General features: G+C 41.2%; 1 protein-coding gene across 1 annotated transcript; it reads left to right on the plus strand.

Moving 5' to 3' along the window:
- Positions 1 to 501: 501 nt before the first annotated feature.
- On the plus strand, positions 502 to 12,727 carry LOC124860793 (neuronal acetylcholine receptor subunit non-alpha-2-like). The gene is made up of 6 exons (XM_047354367.1): positions 502 to 758; positions 2,044 to 2,201; positions 8,341 to 8,385; positions 8,587 to 8,696; positions 8,906 to 9,821; positions 11,493 to 12,727. The coding sequence occupies exons 1-6, from the start codon at positions 698 to 700 to the stop codon at positions 11,658 to 11,660; spliced, it is 1,458 nt and encodes a 485-aa protein (XP_047210323.1). The 5' UTR covers positions 502 to 697; the 3' UTR covers positions 11,661 to 12,727.
- Positions 12,728 to 13,050: the final 323 nt, after the last annotated feature.

Genomic DNA, 13,050 nt, shown 5'->3' on the forward strand with positions numbered 1-13,050 from the left:
GCAAAAAGCCACATTAAGAACCGCAACTGACAACAAAGGCCTGTGATTTGACTTAATGCTATAACTTTGTAAATGTTTCCGTTCGGAAAGGCAAAAACATTAAGGTGTGTGCTTAATGAGTAATGAACTCTATAACATTTGTTTCCGCCGAGATCACCAATGCAATTAGAGAACATCAGTCCCTAAAGTGCTATAATGCTATAAATATTAATGCAGGGATATGCTCTGCTAACTTTTATCATATATTTTTATAGTTAGTAATAGTTCTGGATTAAAAATCTTTGTTTTTATTTTATCAGGTAAAAAACAAAATGCCTGCATTCAACAAAAGCAAGAAAAAACATGTCCTGCGGATTTTAGCACATTTAAAAGTCCACATCTCTGCGCTACTCCACCTCCAACCCTCGACCATCCCCCTCCCTCTTGCTCATCCTGTTCCTCCTGCTCCTCCTCCAGAGAGACTTCCCGCTGTTCCGCTTTCTACATCGCCTCGATAAGAGTTGCAAAAAACAGACGCACACACAATCACACCGGGCCTCTGCCCGCTGGATAACCGCAGGAGCGCGGTGATTTTTTTTTTTTTTACGCAACGCTGCTGATGGGAACCTTAGCGACTCCTCGTCCTCAGCTAAACGGGACATAGTAATAAAAGCAACCACAAAGACAACAAGGGCTATCAGCGGGATTGGGAAACAAGATGAAGTTGGCGGTCCTCCTCCTGCTTTCCCTCATGATGTGTCCTCTGTGCCGTGGTGCCGGTGAGAAACTCTTCATGTCACTATTTGTGATTATTTCTATGTCCACTTTATTGCCTCATTTAAAAAGAGAAACGATTAAAAAACAGTGTCATGACAAAGATCCTGGTGCACCAGGTGCACCAAAAGTTTTCACAATCTTACACGAAAAGGACCAATTTCAAATTACATACTTCACGTCAAATAAAAGATTATTTACAGCAATTGTTAAAACTGTTTTCAAGGTAACATAGGCCATTGGAAAGTTGGGGGCGTAACTTTTAAAGCACCTTTTAGAATGCATTGAATTTAATCGGTTTCTTAACATTTATCATTCTAAAAATATAATGGTGACTATAGAAATGGATTGGTAGGCATTTGAAAGATTTGTAAGTCTTATTTTTTTAAAATATTTTTTTTACCAAGCTTTACTGCAGTCCTGCACCAGTACGGTTTGCTTTGAAAGAGCCCTGCACAGCAATATGATGACCTCTGTTAAAGTTGTTTGTTCATCAGTTAATCAAGAATACAAGAGTCCAATTTCAGTGTCCTGCCTCCTGTAACTGTCCTTGAATGTGCAGAGCACCCTCATGGGAATAAATGCTGCAGAGTTTAGACCTCACAGACATTTTACCTATAAGTGCCGTCAGATGAAAGTTAGATGTAACTCAGTGACAGATTAAAGTGATCCATCTTTTCCTTTAGGACCGCCATTTAATCTCCTCTGTCTGACATTGGAGCTGTCTCATATCAGTGGTACAGATTGTGTTCCTCCAGAGACCTCCTGTTACTGACTAATACACTTACTTTCCACTTTCTGGACACAGTTATATTATCCACATCATTTTTGATTTCACACTTGTGTCATTTCATGGTATTTAAAATCTTATGCACAGTTATGACTGTTTAAAGTATTTCATCTAGCAAACATTCACTCCGATTTCTTTGAGCTTCAATTTACAGAGCAGGAATTCTTGATAGGTTTTATCTGTAAGTATTTCATTACAGGTCCACGTTCTTCACATTTTTAGAGATTTTGTCCAAAGTTGTTTTGTGTCACATGGTAAAAGTGTCACAAGGTAAAATTCTTTCAAATTTCAGCAAAATCTGGACTCTCGGTGCAAAATGTGTCTGTAGATATGACACCATGCCAAGTTTAAGATAAGAAATACTTGATTAGTTACTCATGTACAATGGTTAGTGGGATATAAATTGTTTATAAGTTAAATAGCGAAAGAGGCTGGTGAAGGTGAGACACTTACAGTTCGAAGAGAGTTGAGAAATGAATCAACATTTTCTCTGTTGTTAGCTTCGTCTCCCAGTACATTTATATCCTTGGCGGAGATGGAGGACGCTCTGCTTAAAAACCTTTTCCAGGGATATCAGCGCTGGGTTAGGCCCATCCAGCGAGCCAATGACACTGTCAAAGTTCGATTCGGACTTAAGATCTCTCAGCTGGTTGATGTGGTAAGATGATTCCTACAACACAAACACATTACCTTTTTGCAGCCTCTTACATGAAGAGTGCTTTCTATTGTGTCTCTAATCTGGTTACCTACATTATAAGTTGCAACTAAGTAATTTTGTAACCTTTCCAGTCTATAGTGATCAAGGCAAACTCTAAACTACTCCAGTGTAAAGTCATTGTTTTTTCTGCCCTTTCCTTGACAAGCTTAACTCTATGATGCTTTTGCAATATGAACTGTAGGCTTAAATTTATTTTACAAGTAATACATTATGTATTCTAGCTAAACAGTCCTTGTTGTGTAAATGATTAGTTTGGTTGATTAGACTTGATAATTTCACTGTTAGGGTCAATATGTTAGAATGTGCAAATCTTCCATGTATGCTGGCATATTGGGAAAAAAAATGTATAAACATAAGGAAATCAAGAGTTGTGTAGAACATTAAGTCCTGTAATGCCTTTGAATTATAGGTGTCAATATTGATGTCCAGTTGGCTTGAATAGTGCATGTATATTGGGATTAGCTGTGTGGGGATTTAGTGTTTAACTGCTTCATGCTTACTTTTTCTGTGATGTCAAATTAAAGTTCTATGCTCTATGAGTGCCCCCAAGTGGTCAGATTATTTACTGAATTAAATAAGTGCTTCATTTTCAAGCTTCCAGGGTATTGTGGTGAGTAAAGCATCTGGGCAGCATTGCATTTGATAAAGTCATGTTATTATGAGGTTGTTGCTGTGGTATTGAATCACATGTCCATCGGTTCTGTACTATTCTAACGGTGGTGCACATGGCATGTGAGAGTTGTCAAGCTCATGTGGAGACATTTATCGGCAAGCTCAGAAAATCTTTCGCAGCCTAGCTTAGCTGGTGAAAAATTTTATCATGCTGGTGAAAAAATTAATCAGGGTTAAATGTATAATAAGGTGGTACAGGAGTTTCTTATGGAGTCAGATTTTCAAACTCTACTGAAACCAAATACAGACACAGTGTTGTTTTTAAAGAAAAACTGCTGTATGTAAAAGTGATCTCAAATCAAGTATAAATAGCTTTAGTTTTGTATTAATACAGCCCCACTTTTGTCTGACTTCCAAAGTCAAGTTTAGACACACTTCTCATACAGTTAAACATGAAATGTTAATTTTAAAATTAATTAATTTAAGTCACAAATTCAACAAAGTTAAACTATCTTAAAAATGTAAAAAAAAAAGAGATTAAATCTTGTTTTACAGTGTAGCAGTGCAGCATTGCAGAGGCTAGTTGGAAAATATGACTTAACATTTTTTTGATAAACAATAATTTTAAGTGTTAAAAATATGTATCTTAATGACATTGTTCTATTTCAAAAAAATCACAGTAAAGGGGTCAAACTGAAATTCTGCAAGTAATACATAGGTAATCTTTAATGGTAAAATTTTAAATGTAGGTATTTCAGAAATAAATATGTGGGAGTGAGCAGCATGGACATTTTAGGAAATTGTTATTTTGGTACATTCTAGTTATTTTGTGAACTAACAATTGTTGATTTTGTTAAATAGAATATTTTCCACCTGAACCCTAAACAGCTAGCTATAGGTTTGACTCACTTGTGTTATACTTATTTAGCAGAGAAAAGACATATGAAATAAGTATGTCAAATTGGCTAAAATACAAATGAAAACCATTAATTAAATTTTTTTTTTACTTTTTTGTTCAACAATGTCTCTGTCTAGGGTAGTGAATTCAAATGGACCACTGGTAGCTGTACATTTTGGACCTCTGCATTGTTGTAAAATGAAGCTCTCTCCTTAGTGTTCTTTAAATATTTCAGTAGCTATCTGTGATAGGTTGAGATGATTTAGGTGTTTCAAAAGAGAAAACTGGGAAGATGGAAGAAGCACTCTTCTTGGCTTGAAATATTTATCTCAACCAGTTCAGATTTAATCTGCTATTCTTGGTTTTTCCACTGGAAACAACTATAAATGCATAAAAACTCTAAAGGCTCTTCTATTACTGGACCAAATAGGGCTTGGAAAGAAAAAAAGGCTACGCTGTTTATGTTCCCAGAGTCTCCCTGGGATGCTGCAAGGGTTAGTATTAGATTATGGTTCACATCTGGTCAATGTGATCAGCAAACAACCCAACCCACTCTGACAGCTGAGGCTTGGATTGGATGATCTGCTGCAGCTTTGGATATATCTCCTTCAAATGCTGCATTTGTCTCTCCACAGCCTTTCTTAATCAGCTAAAAACCACCTTTGCTGATGTGAAAATAAGTTAGCTGAATCCCAGATTTCATTCCTTGACTTCTTCTGTTTACTATTCTACATATCTGCATTAGCCTAGTTTGGTCCACAAATCACATCTTTTGTCTGATTTTTCTTTTTCCAGTTTGTTAAAATTAGTGAATTAGGTTCCTTTCCAGAAAACATTTTACTTCTTTGACACAGCAAAAAATTGTTGAGCATGTAAAAATATAAAGTAGACAAATAAATAAGTAGAACAATGAAACAGATCAATATTCTAAAATATAAATTAAAGAGAATAAAATATGTTCAAAAACCTAACATGAAATATATGTATATTCCAAAAGTAAACAATTGAACACAGACACCTGTCACAGTTGAACTAGATTAATGCACAATCCAAAATGTTATTTAGGGTGTATTCACATCAGGAAAGTTCTTTGGTCCGCTTGTTTGGTCCGGACCAAAAACTAACTTTATTATTTTCATTTGGTGCGGTTTGTTTTCACATTGTACTTTTTGCAAGTGAACTGTTACTTGTAAACAAAGCCACGTGGGTGACGATCATTGTTCCCATTGGACAGAAATGACGGGGGCGGAACAGAGCACAGACCCAGAAATTTAGGAAAACATTTGTGGACGTGTTGCGTGCAGCAAATCTGTTCTGCATAATTGTGCCGTTATTACAGCTGCAATACTATTGTGAGAGTCAAGAGCAGCTCATTCAACACAGACTTTGAGACGTTCCATTTATAATGTTGGAACCCCGTCGGAGAATGCGTGCTGAACGCCGACGTTCTCTATGTGCCTTGTCCCACAATAAGCCAGTAGCGTTGCTAAGCAACACTCAGCTTATCATGTATGATTACCTTACAACACACACCTTTGCTACCGGCTACGGTGGCTTTTTATGTCCAAAGAGACGTACGCTTTTTGTAGTTGGTTCGGATCTGGGCCGGTTTGTATTCAGACCATAAGCGAACCGCACCAGAGTCCGTTTGGAAGCAGACCGAGACCACCTCAAAAAGTGGGTCTCGGTCCGGTTGTTTGGTCCGGACCAGGGTTTGCTTGAGTGTATTCACACCTGCACAAAAGGTCCGGACCAAGGGGGCAAACTGACTCTGGTCCGTTTAAAGTGGACCAAAAGTGGCAAGTGTGAATACACCCTAAGATGCATTAAAAATTATTTCAGATTTACTTTTAGAATTTGAAAAATTTACAAAGATCTGCAAATGCTTTATCTTTCTGGTTAGCATCTGTAAAATATAACAAATACTTTTCCACATCAATTTACTGCATCGTGTAAATCTGACACATGTAAAGAATTATCTGTAACAGTGTTACTTAAATATCTTTTTGCTTATTGTAATTATCACGGCCTGAGACAGAGAACCCAAATTCAGCCAAACACAAAGTGAAAAGTTAAAAAGGTTTATTCAGTAACTCAGGATCAGAAAGCAGGAGAGCAGCAGTAAGCTTCCACGAATCACTGAGGACAGAGAGATGAGTTAGTGGCTGAATTAAACTCAGGGTTTGGAAAGAGTTAGATAAAGCCACTAACCTTCTCAGTCTGGGAATGAGATGCAGAATCCAGAAGAAGATGTGATCCAGACAGTTAATGAGGAAGAGTCCAACAGACTGAAGTCGGATTGCCGACTGATCCAAATCCTCAGAGGAATCAGCTGAAGCTGTGACCGGAACACAGAGCTGCGATTGTACTCTTGACAATAATTCCAGGGGGACTTGAGAGCCAGGTGGGCTCAGGCTTAATAAACCAGTGGCTTGGCTGGGGCGTAAATCCAGGGTAAGAAACAGAGTCAAGTTCCAGGGCTAGAGGCGTCAGACAAGGGGCAGGCAGAGGCATGAAACCATAGGCAGAAAAAAGAGTCGAAATCCAGAAATCCAATCCGTCAGACAAGGGGCAGGCAGGAAGGCAAAATCCATGAGGCAAGGCAAGGTCAGAGAACAAGATCAGTCAGGAAGTAACGCTGGATAACTACTCACAAATGTTTTTGAAAATCTGGCACCGTCTGCTTGTCAGAGGGCTGTATATGACTGCAGCCCCACAGGTGTGTGTCATGACGGTGATTGCGCAGCAGCGCACCAGCAGACAGGTGAAGCAGATGAGTTGATTGCATGAGTGAGAGCAGAGCAGGCAGACGGGCCAGAATCATAACAGTACTCCCCCCTCAATGTCCGGCTCCAGACGGACCCCGAGGCTGATCAGGATGGAGGCGGTGGAAATCCCGGATGAGGGTTTTGTCCACGATGAATTGTGCAGGAATCCAGGACCTCTCCTCAGGACCATAGCCCTCCCAGTCCACCAGGTAACGTATGCCACGTCCTTGCTGTCTGGACCGGATGATGCGCCGGACAGTGTAGACCGGGCCATCAGCAAGAAGCGGGCGGGTGAGACGGGACACCACATAGGGCTTGATCCGGGACATGTGGAAGGTAGGGTGAACTCTCATGGGGCGAGGCAGACGTAAACGAACAGCTACAGGATTGATGATCTTGGATATGGGAAAGGGTCCCACAAAACGAGGTGTCAGCTTACGGGAGTCAACCATAAGTGGGAGTTCCTTGGTGGACAGCCAAACCTTCTGTCCCACCTGGTAGCTTGGAGCCAGGATTCTCCGACGATTTGCTGTGCGTGCCTGCACGTCCGACATCCTGATCATGGACCTTCTTGCCTTTCTCCAGATGCGCTGACATCTTAGGGCTGCGGCCTGAGCAGAAGGAACCTGGACTGTGAAAAAGGGTGGCTGAAAACCAAACACAACTTGGAAAGGGGATAACCTCGTGGCACTAGCCAAGAGGGTGTTGACAGCATATTCAACCCAGGGTAAATTTTGAGACCATTTTGTTGCGTCTGACTCACATAGTGCGCGAAGTTTGGTCTCCGCCTCCTGGTTGGCCCTCTCAGTTTGTCCGTCCAACTGTGGGTGAAATCCTGAGGACAAACTGACTGTAATCCCCAGCAAAGAACAACACTCTATCCAGAAACGTGACACGAACTGGGGCCCTCTGTCCGAGACAATGTCTGTGGGTATGCCGTGAAGGTGAAAAACCTCATGTGCCAAAATGTCCCCCATTTCCTTGGCTGAAGGCAACTTCTTGAGAGGGACAAGGTGAACCATCTTTGAAAACTTGTCGATGACAGTTAGCAGAACTGTGAAGCCATTAGAAACTGGCAAACCTTTCACGAAGTCCATGGCTATGTGTGACCAGGGACGAGGAGGAATAGGTAGTGGATGTAAGAGTCCAGCAGTAGGGCAATGAGATGACCTGGCTTGGGAACATTGAGTACAGGCCATGACGTAATCTGTAACAGCTTTGACAAGAGATGGCCCCCAAAACTGAGTCTGGACCATCTGCAACGTCCTGCTGATACCAGGATGACAGAACAGACGTGAATTATGGCATGAATTAAGTACCTTGGGTACGAGACAGGAACACAGAGAGCTGAGAGCTGTGATTGTCCTCTTGACAATAATTCCAGGCGGACTTGAGAGCCAGGCGGGCTCAGGCTGAATAAACCAGTGGCTTGGCTGGGGTGTAAATCCAGTGACAGATGCTAGAGGCGTCAAACATGGGGCAGGCAGGAAGGCAAAATCCATGAGGCAAGGCAAGGCAAGGTCAGAGAACGAGATCAGTCGGGAAGGAACGCTAGATAACTACTCACAAATGTTTTCGAAAATCATTTGTGACTGCAGCTCCACAGGTGTGTGGCATGACGGTGATTGCGCACCAGCAGACAGGTGAAGCAGATGAGTTGATTGCATGAGTGAGAGCAGAGCAGGCAGACGGGCCAGAATCATAACAGTAATCAAGGAATATGGGGCTTTTTGTGCGATTTGACTTATATGTTTTTCTTGGTAAATAGATATTTGTAAAACTTTTTTGATCTGTATTTTAGGATGAAAAAAACCAGCTCATGACAACAAACGTTTGGTTGACTCAGGTAAGCCATGCTCATTTCATCACATATGTGAGCAATCACTTTAAAGTCTCATCATTTGCAGAAAATCAATGAAGAAAATGCAATAATTATTTTATACAGCCATGAACCTGCTGCTATAAATTATTTTAATCAATTATCAGAGTTGTGCAGTGTTCTGCAAGGTCACGGAGATATAATTTGTTTTGTGTCTACATTGGCAAGGAGTGGATCGATTATAAGCTGCGATGGAATCCAGATAAATATGGTGGGATCACCTCCATCAGAGTTCCATCAGAAAATATCTGGCTCCCAGACATCGTCCTGTATGAGAAGTAAGATGCACAGATGTCCCTCACACCGAGTGTTGCTGCCATTGGTTCAACCACTTGCTATACCCTTCAGTCACACCTGGTGGTGACTGAATGATACAGCAACTTAACACAAACACCAGCAATACATATTGTTTTTCAAAAGCAAAGACACTACATATAGATCTGGGGAAAAACAAACATTTTGTGATTTTGACTCTATATCTCTTCAGCGCTGATGGGCGTTTCGAGGGCTCCCTGATGACCAAAGCCATTGTAAAGCACAACGGTGCCATCACCTGGACCCCACCCGCTAGTTACAAGTCTGCCTGCACCATGGATGTCACCTTTTTCCCCTTTGACCGGCAGAACTGCTCTATGAAGTTTGGTTCGTGGACCTATGATGGCAACATGGTGGATCTGGTCCTGATGGACAACCACGTTGATCGGAAAGACTTCTTCGATAATGGAGAGTGGGAGATACTCAGTGCCACTGGAGCCAAAGGAAACCGGAAGGATGGCTTGTATTCCTACCCATTCATCACCTACTCCTTTATCCTGAAGAGATTGCCACTGTTCTACACACTCTTTCTCATCATCCCTTGTTTGGGTTTGTCCTTTCTTACTGTCCTTGTGTTTTACCTTCCTTCAGATGAAGGAGAGAAGCTGTCACTCTCCACCTCTGTCCTAGTCTCCCTTACTGTGTTCCTTCTGGTCATAGAGGAGATCATTCCGTCCTCCTCCAAGGTGATCCCCCTCATCGGAGAATATCTGCTCTTCATTATGATCTTTGTCACCCTTTCGATCATCGTCACTGTCTTTGTCATCAATGTGCACCATCGCTCCTCAGCCACCTACCACCCAATGTCGCCATGGGTTCGCAGCCTTTTCCTTCAGAAACTACCCAGACTGCTTTGCATGCGAGGACACACTGACCGGTACCACTACCCGGAGCTGGCTCCAGAAAGTCCTGAACTGAAGCCTCGCTCTGCAGGTCGGAGAGGAGGCCAGAGGACAAGCAGTGGAGCTTTTGGACAGGCAGCTTCTGATGGGAAGGAAGAAGAGGCTTGGGCCACCATGTTGGAGAAAGCCGTCTATTCGGTTCGATACATCAGCAGACATATCCGCAAAGAACACTTCATTCGTGAGGTGTGTATAGATCTACAGGTCCTTCTCAAAATATTAGCATATTGTGATAAAGTTCATTATTTTCCATAATGTCATGATGAAAATTTAACATTCATATATTTTAGATTCATTGCACACTAACTGAAATATTTCAGGTCTTTTATTGTCTTAATACGGATGATTGTGGCATACAGCTCATGAAAACCCAAAATTCCTATCTCATAAAATTAGCATATCATTAAAAGGGTCTCTAAACGAGCTATGAACCTAATCATCTGAATCAATGAGTTAACTCTAAACACCTGCAAAAGATTCCTGAGGCCTTTAAAACTCCCAGCCTGGTTCATCACTCAAAACCCCAATCATGGGTAAGACTGCCGACCTGACTGCTGTCCAGAAGGCCACTATTGACACCCTCAAGCAAGAGGGTAAGACACAGAAAGAAATTTCTGAACGAATAGGCTGTTCCCAGAGTGCTGTATCAAGGCACCTCAGTGGGAAGGAAAAGGTGTGGCAGAAAACGCTGCACAACGAGAAGAGGTGACCGGACCCTGAGGAAGATTGTGGAGAAGGGCCGATTCCAGACCTTGGGGGACCTGCGGAAGCAGTGGACTGAGTCTGGAGTAGAAACATCCAGAGCCACCGTGCACAGGCGTGTGCAGGAAATGGGCTACAAGTGCCGCATTCCCCAGGTCAAGCCACTTTTGAACCAGAAACAGCGGCAGAAGCGCCTGACCTGGGCTACAGAGAAGCAGCACTGGACTGTTGCTCAGTGGTCCAAAGTACTTTTTTCGGATGAAAGCAAATTCTGCATGTCATTCGGAAATCAAGGTGCCAGAGTCTGGAGGAAGACTGGGGAGAAGGAAATGCCAAAATGCCAGAAGTCCAGTGTCAAGTACCCACAGTCAGTGATGGTCTGGGGTGCCGTGTCAGCTGCTGGTGTTGGTCCACTGTGTTTTATCAAGGGCAGGGTCAATGCAGCTAGCTATCAGGAGATTTTGGAGCACTTCATGCTTCCATCTGCTGAAAAGCTTTATGGAGATGAAGATTTCATTTTTCAGCACGACCTGGCACCTGCTCACAGTGCCAAAACCACTGGTAAATGGTTTACTGACCATGGTATCACTGTGCTCAATTGGCCTGCCAACTCTCCTGACCTGAACCCCATAGAGAATCTGTGGGATATTGTGAAGAGAACGTTGAGAGACTCAAGACCCAACACTCTGGATGAGCTAAAGGCCGCTATCGAAGCATCCTGGGCCTCCATAAGACCTCAGCAGTGCCACAGGCTGATTGCCTCCATGCCACGCCGCATTGAAGCAGTCATTTCTGCAAAAGGATTCCCGACCAAGTATTGAGTGCATAACTGTACATGATTATTTGAAGGTTGACGTTTTTTGTATTAAAAACACTTTTCTTTTATTGGTCGGATGAAATATGCTAATTTTGTGAGATAGGAATTTTGGGTTTTCATGAGCTGTATGCCAAAATCATCTGTATTAAGACAATAAAAGACCTGAAATATTTCAGTTAGTGTGCAATGAATCTAAAATATATGAATGTTAAATTTTCATCATGACATTATGGAAAATAATGAACTTTATCACAATATGCTAATATTTTGAGAAGGACCTGTATGCAACAATTTCAGATTATTGTTCTTCCTCCTATTTTAATTTCTGTTTTCCACAGGTGGTCCAAGACTGGAAATTTGTAGCCCAGGTGTTAGACCGAATCTTTCTGTGGGCTTTCCTTACTGTCTCAATTCTGGGCACCATCCTTATCTTCACTCCAGCCCTGCAGATGTTCCTGAAAACCCCTCCTCCATCTCCAACTGAGGAGCCACCTTTACACCAGTAACCATCACTTTATCTTAGGGTGCTAAAGATCTGCATTCAAGAATCTGTAAAAAGTTACAGCTGAGCAAGAAGAAGCCATCAAGAACTCCTTAACTTCTTCTGACCACTCTGTAATGTGAGGTTTATATCTCATATGTATGTTTCAAGTGCACAGTACATTTCACACAACTATTACAGCATTTGAGTGCAGCTTAGTGTAATTTATTCAATTAAGACATTTCTTCACAAACTGATATTCAGTTCTGTAGGTCACATGCTCACATGTTCTAAGATGGCATGAAGGCTGATATTCAATCAATGGGAATCTGGAAGATAAATTAAAAAAAACAACATATGCATATAGAATGAAAGCTGAATTTATGCATATAACTCACTTGCTCAAATTATTTTTGCTGTTTAGATGTTTGTTTTACACATTATTTCTGTTTCAACTTAAAATTATCCATTTAGGATTCCCAGAAAAAGTGATTATTTTTTATAAAAATCATTTTTCATTACTTAAATGTCACTAACCTCCCAAAATTGCATCTTGTTGATTCTAGATTCCAGCAGCATAATTAAACTACTTTGCATGTTTACTACCAACACATTGACTTTCACTTTGGAGTTTTTTGCAAAACTCTTAAAGAAATAGCTCAGTTTGGATATAAAAACATTTAGCGAAGAGGTCTTATGTCTGTTTTCTGTTCAGTACAGTTTTAACTGTATTTCTCATACTCTCTAAAAGCAAGATATATATATCTATTAAATTTGTTATTAACATTATGCATAAAAATCTGTAAAAATGGAGGCTGCAGCAAAGAAATCAGAAAGGATAAATGGTGACTCATAAAGAATTATTTCTGCTGCTGATATCGCCACCTAGGGGTAAATCAGAACAAAATCAGAATCAGCTTTATTGCCAAGTTTGTGCAGACAAACAAGGAGTTCGGTAAACTTTGTCTCAATAATAAAGAGTATCTTTTTAAATGCACATATAATGTGAGATCAGTTCAAGGATGCGTGGTGTTGTTCTGAAACTCTGACCGTCAAGTATTCATCAGAGAAACAGCCTGGGGGAAGAAACAACATACAAACGTTCCCTTAATAAACTACAGGTAAACCAAAACTTAAAACCACAAAATAAATAAATTAATTACAAATTTCACTGTAGACTTTATAAAAGACTATTGAATAAGCAAAAAAAAACAACTCGTCAGCCAGTAATTTTCTACCGTTTCTTCCGTAGTGGGTCGCGGGATGGCTGGTGCCTCTCTCCAGTCTACGTGCGAGAGGCAGGGTCCACCCTGGACAGGTTATCAGTCCATCGCAGGGCAACAGAGACATACAGGACAAACAACCATTCACACACTCATTCACACCTAAGGGCAATGTAGAGAAACCAGTTAACC

The sequence above is a fragment of the Girardinichthys multiradiatus genome, chromosome 23 (genome assembly GCF_021462225.1).
Source record: "Girardinichthys multiradiatus isolate DD_20200921_A chromosome 23, DD_fGirMul_XY1, whole genome shotgun sequence".
NCBI lineage: Eukaryota > Metazoa > Chordata > Actinopteri > Cyprinodontiformes > Goodeidae > Girardinichthys > Girardinichthys multiradiatus.

What these genes read in the sequence shown, in the direction of transcription:
- LOC124860793 (XM_047354367.1), top strand. Translation starts at nt 698, where the DNA reads ATGAAGTTGGCGGTCCTCCTCCTGCTTTCCCTCATGATGTGTCCTCTG. An exon ending in CAAACGTTTGGTTGACTCAG is followed by an intron (nt 8,386 to 8,586) that starts GTAAGCCATGCT and finishes TACATTGGCAAG; the next exon opens with GAGTGGATCGATTATAAGCT. An exon ending in GACATCGTCCTGTATGAGAA is followed by an intron (nt 8,697 to 8,905) that starts GTAAGATGCACA and finishes ATATCTCTTCAG; the next exon opens with CGCTGATGGGCGTTTCGAGG.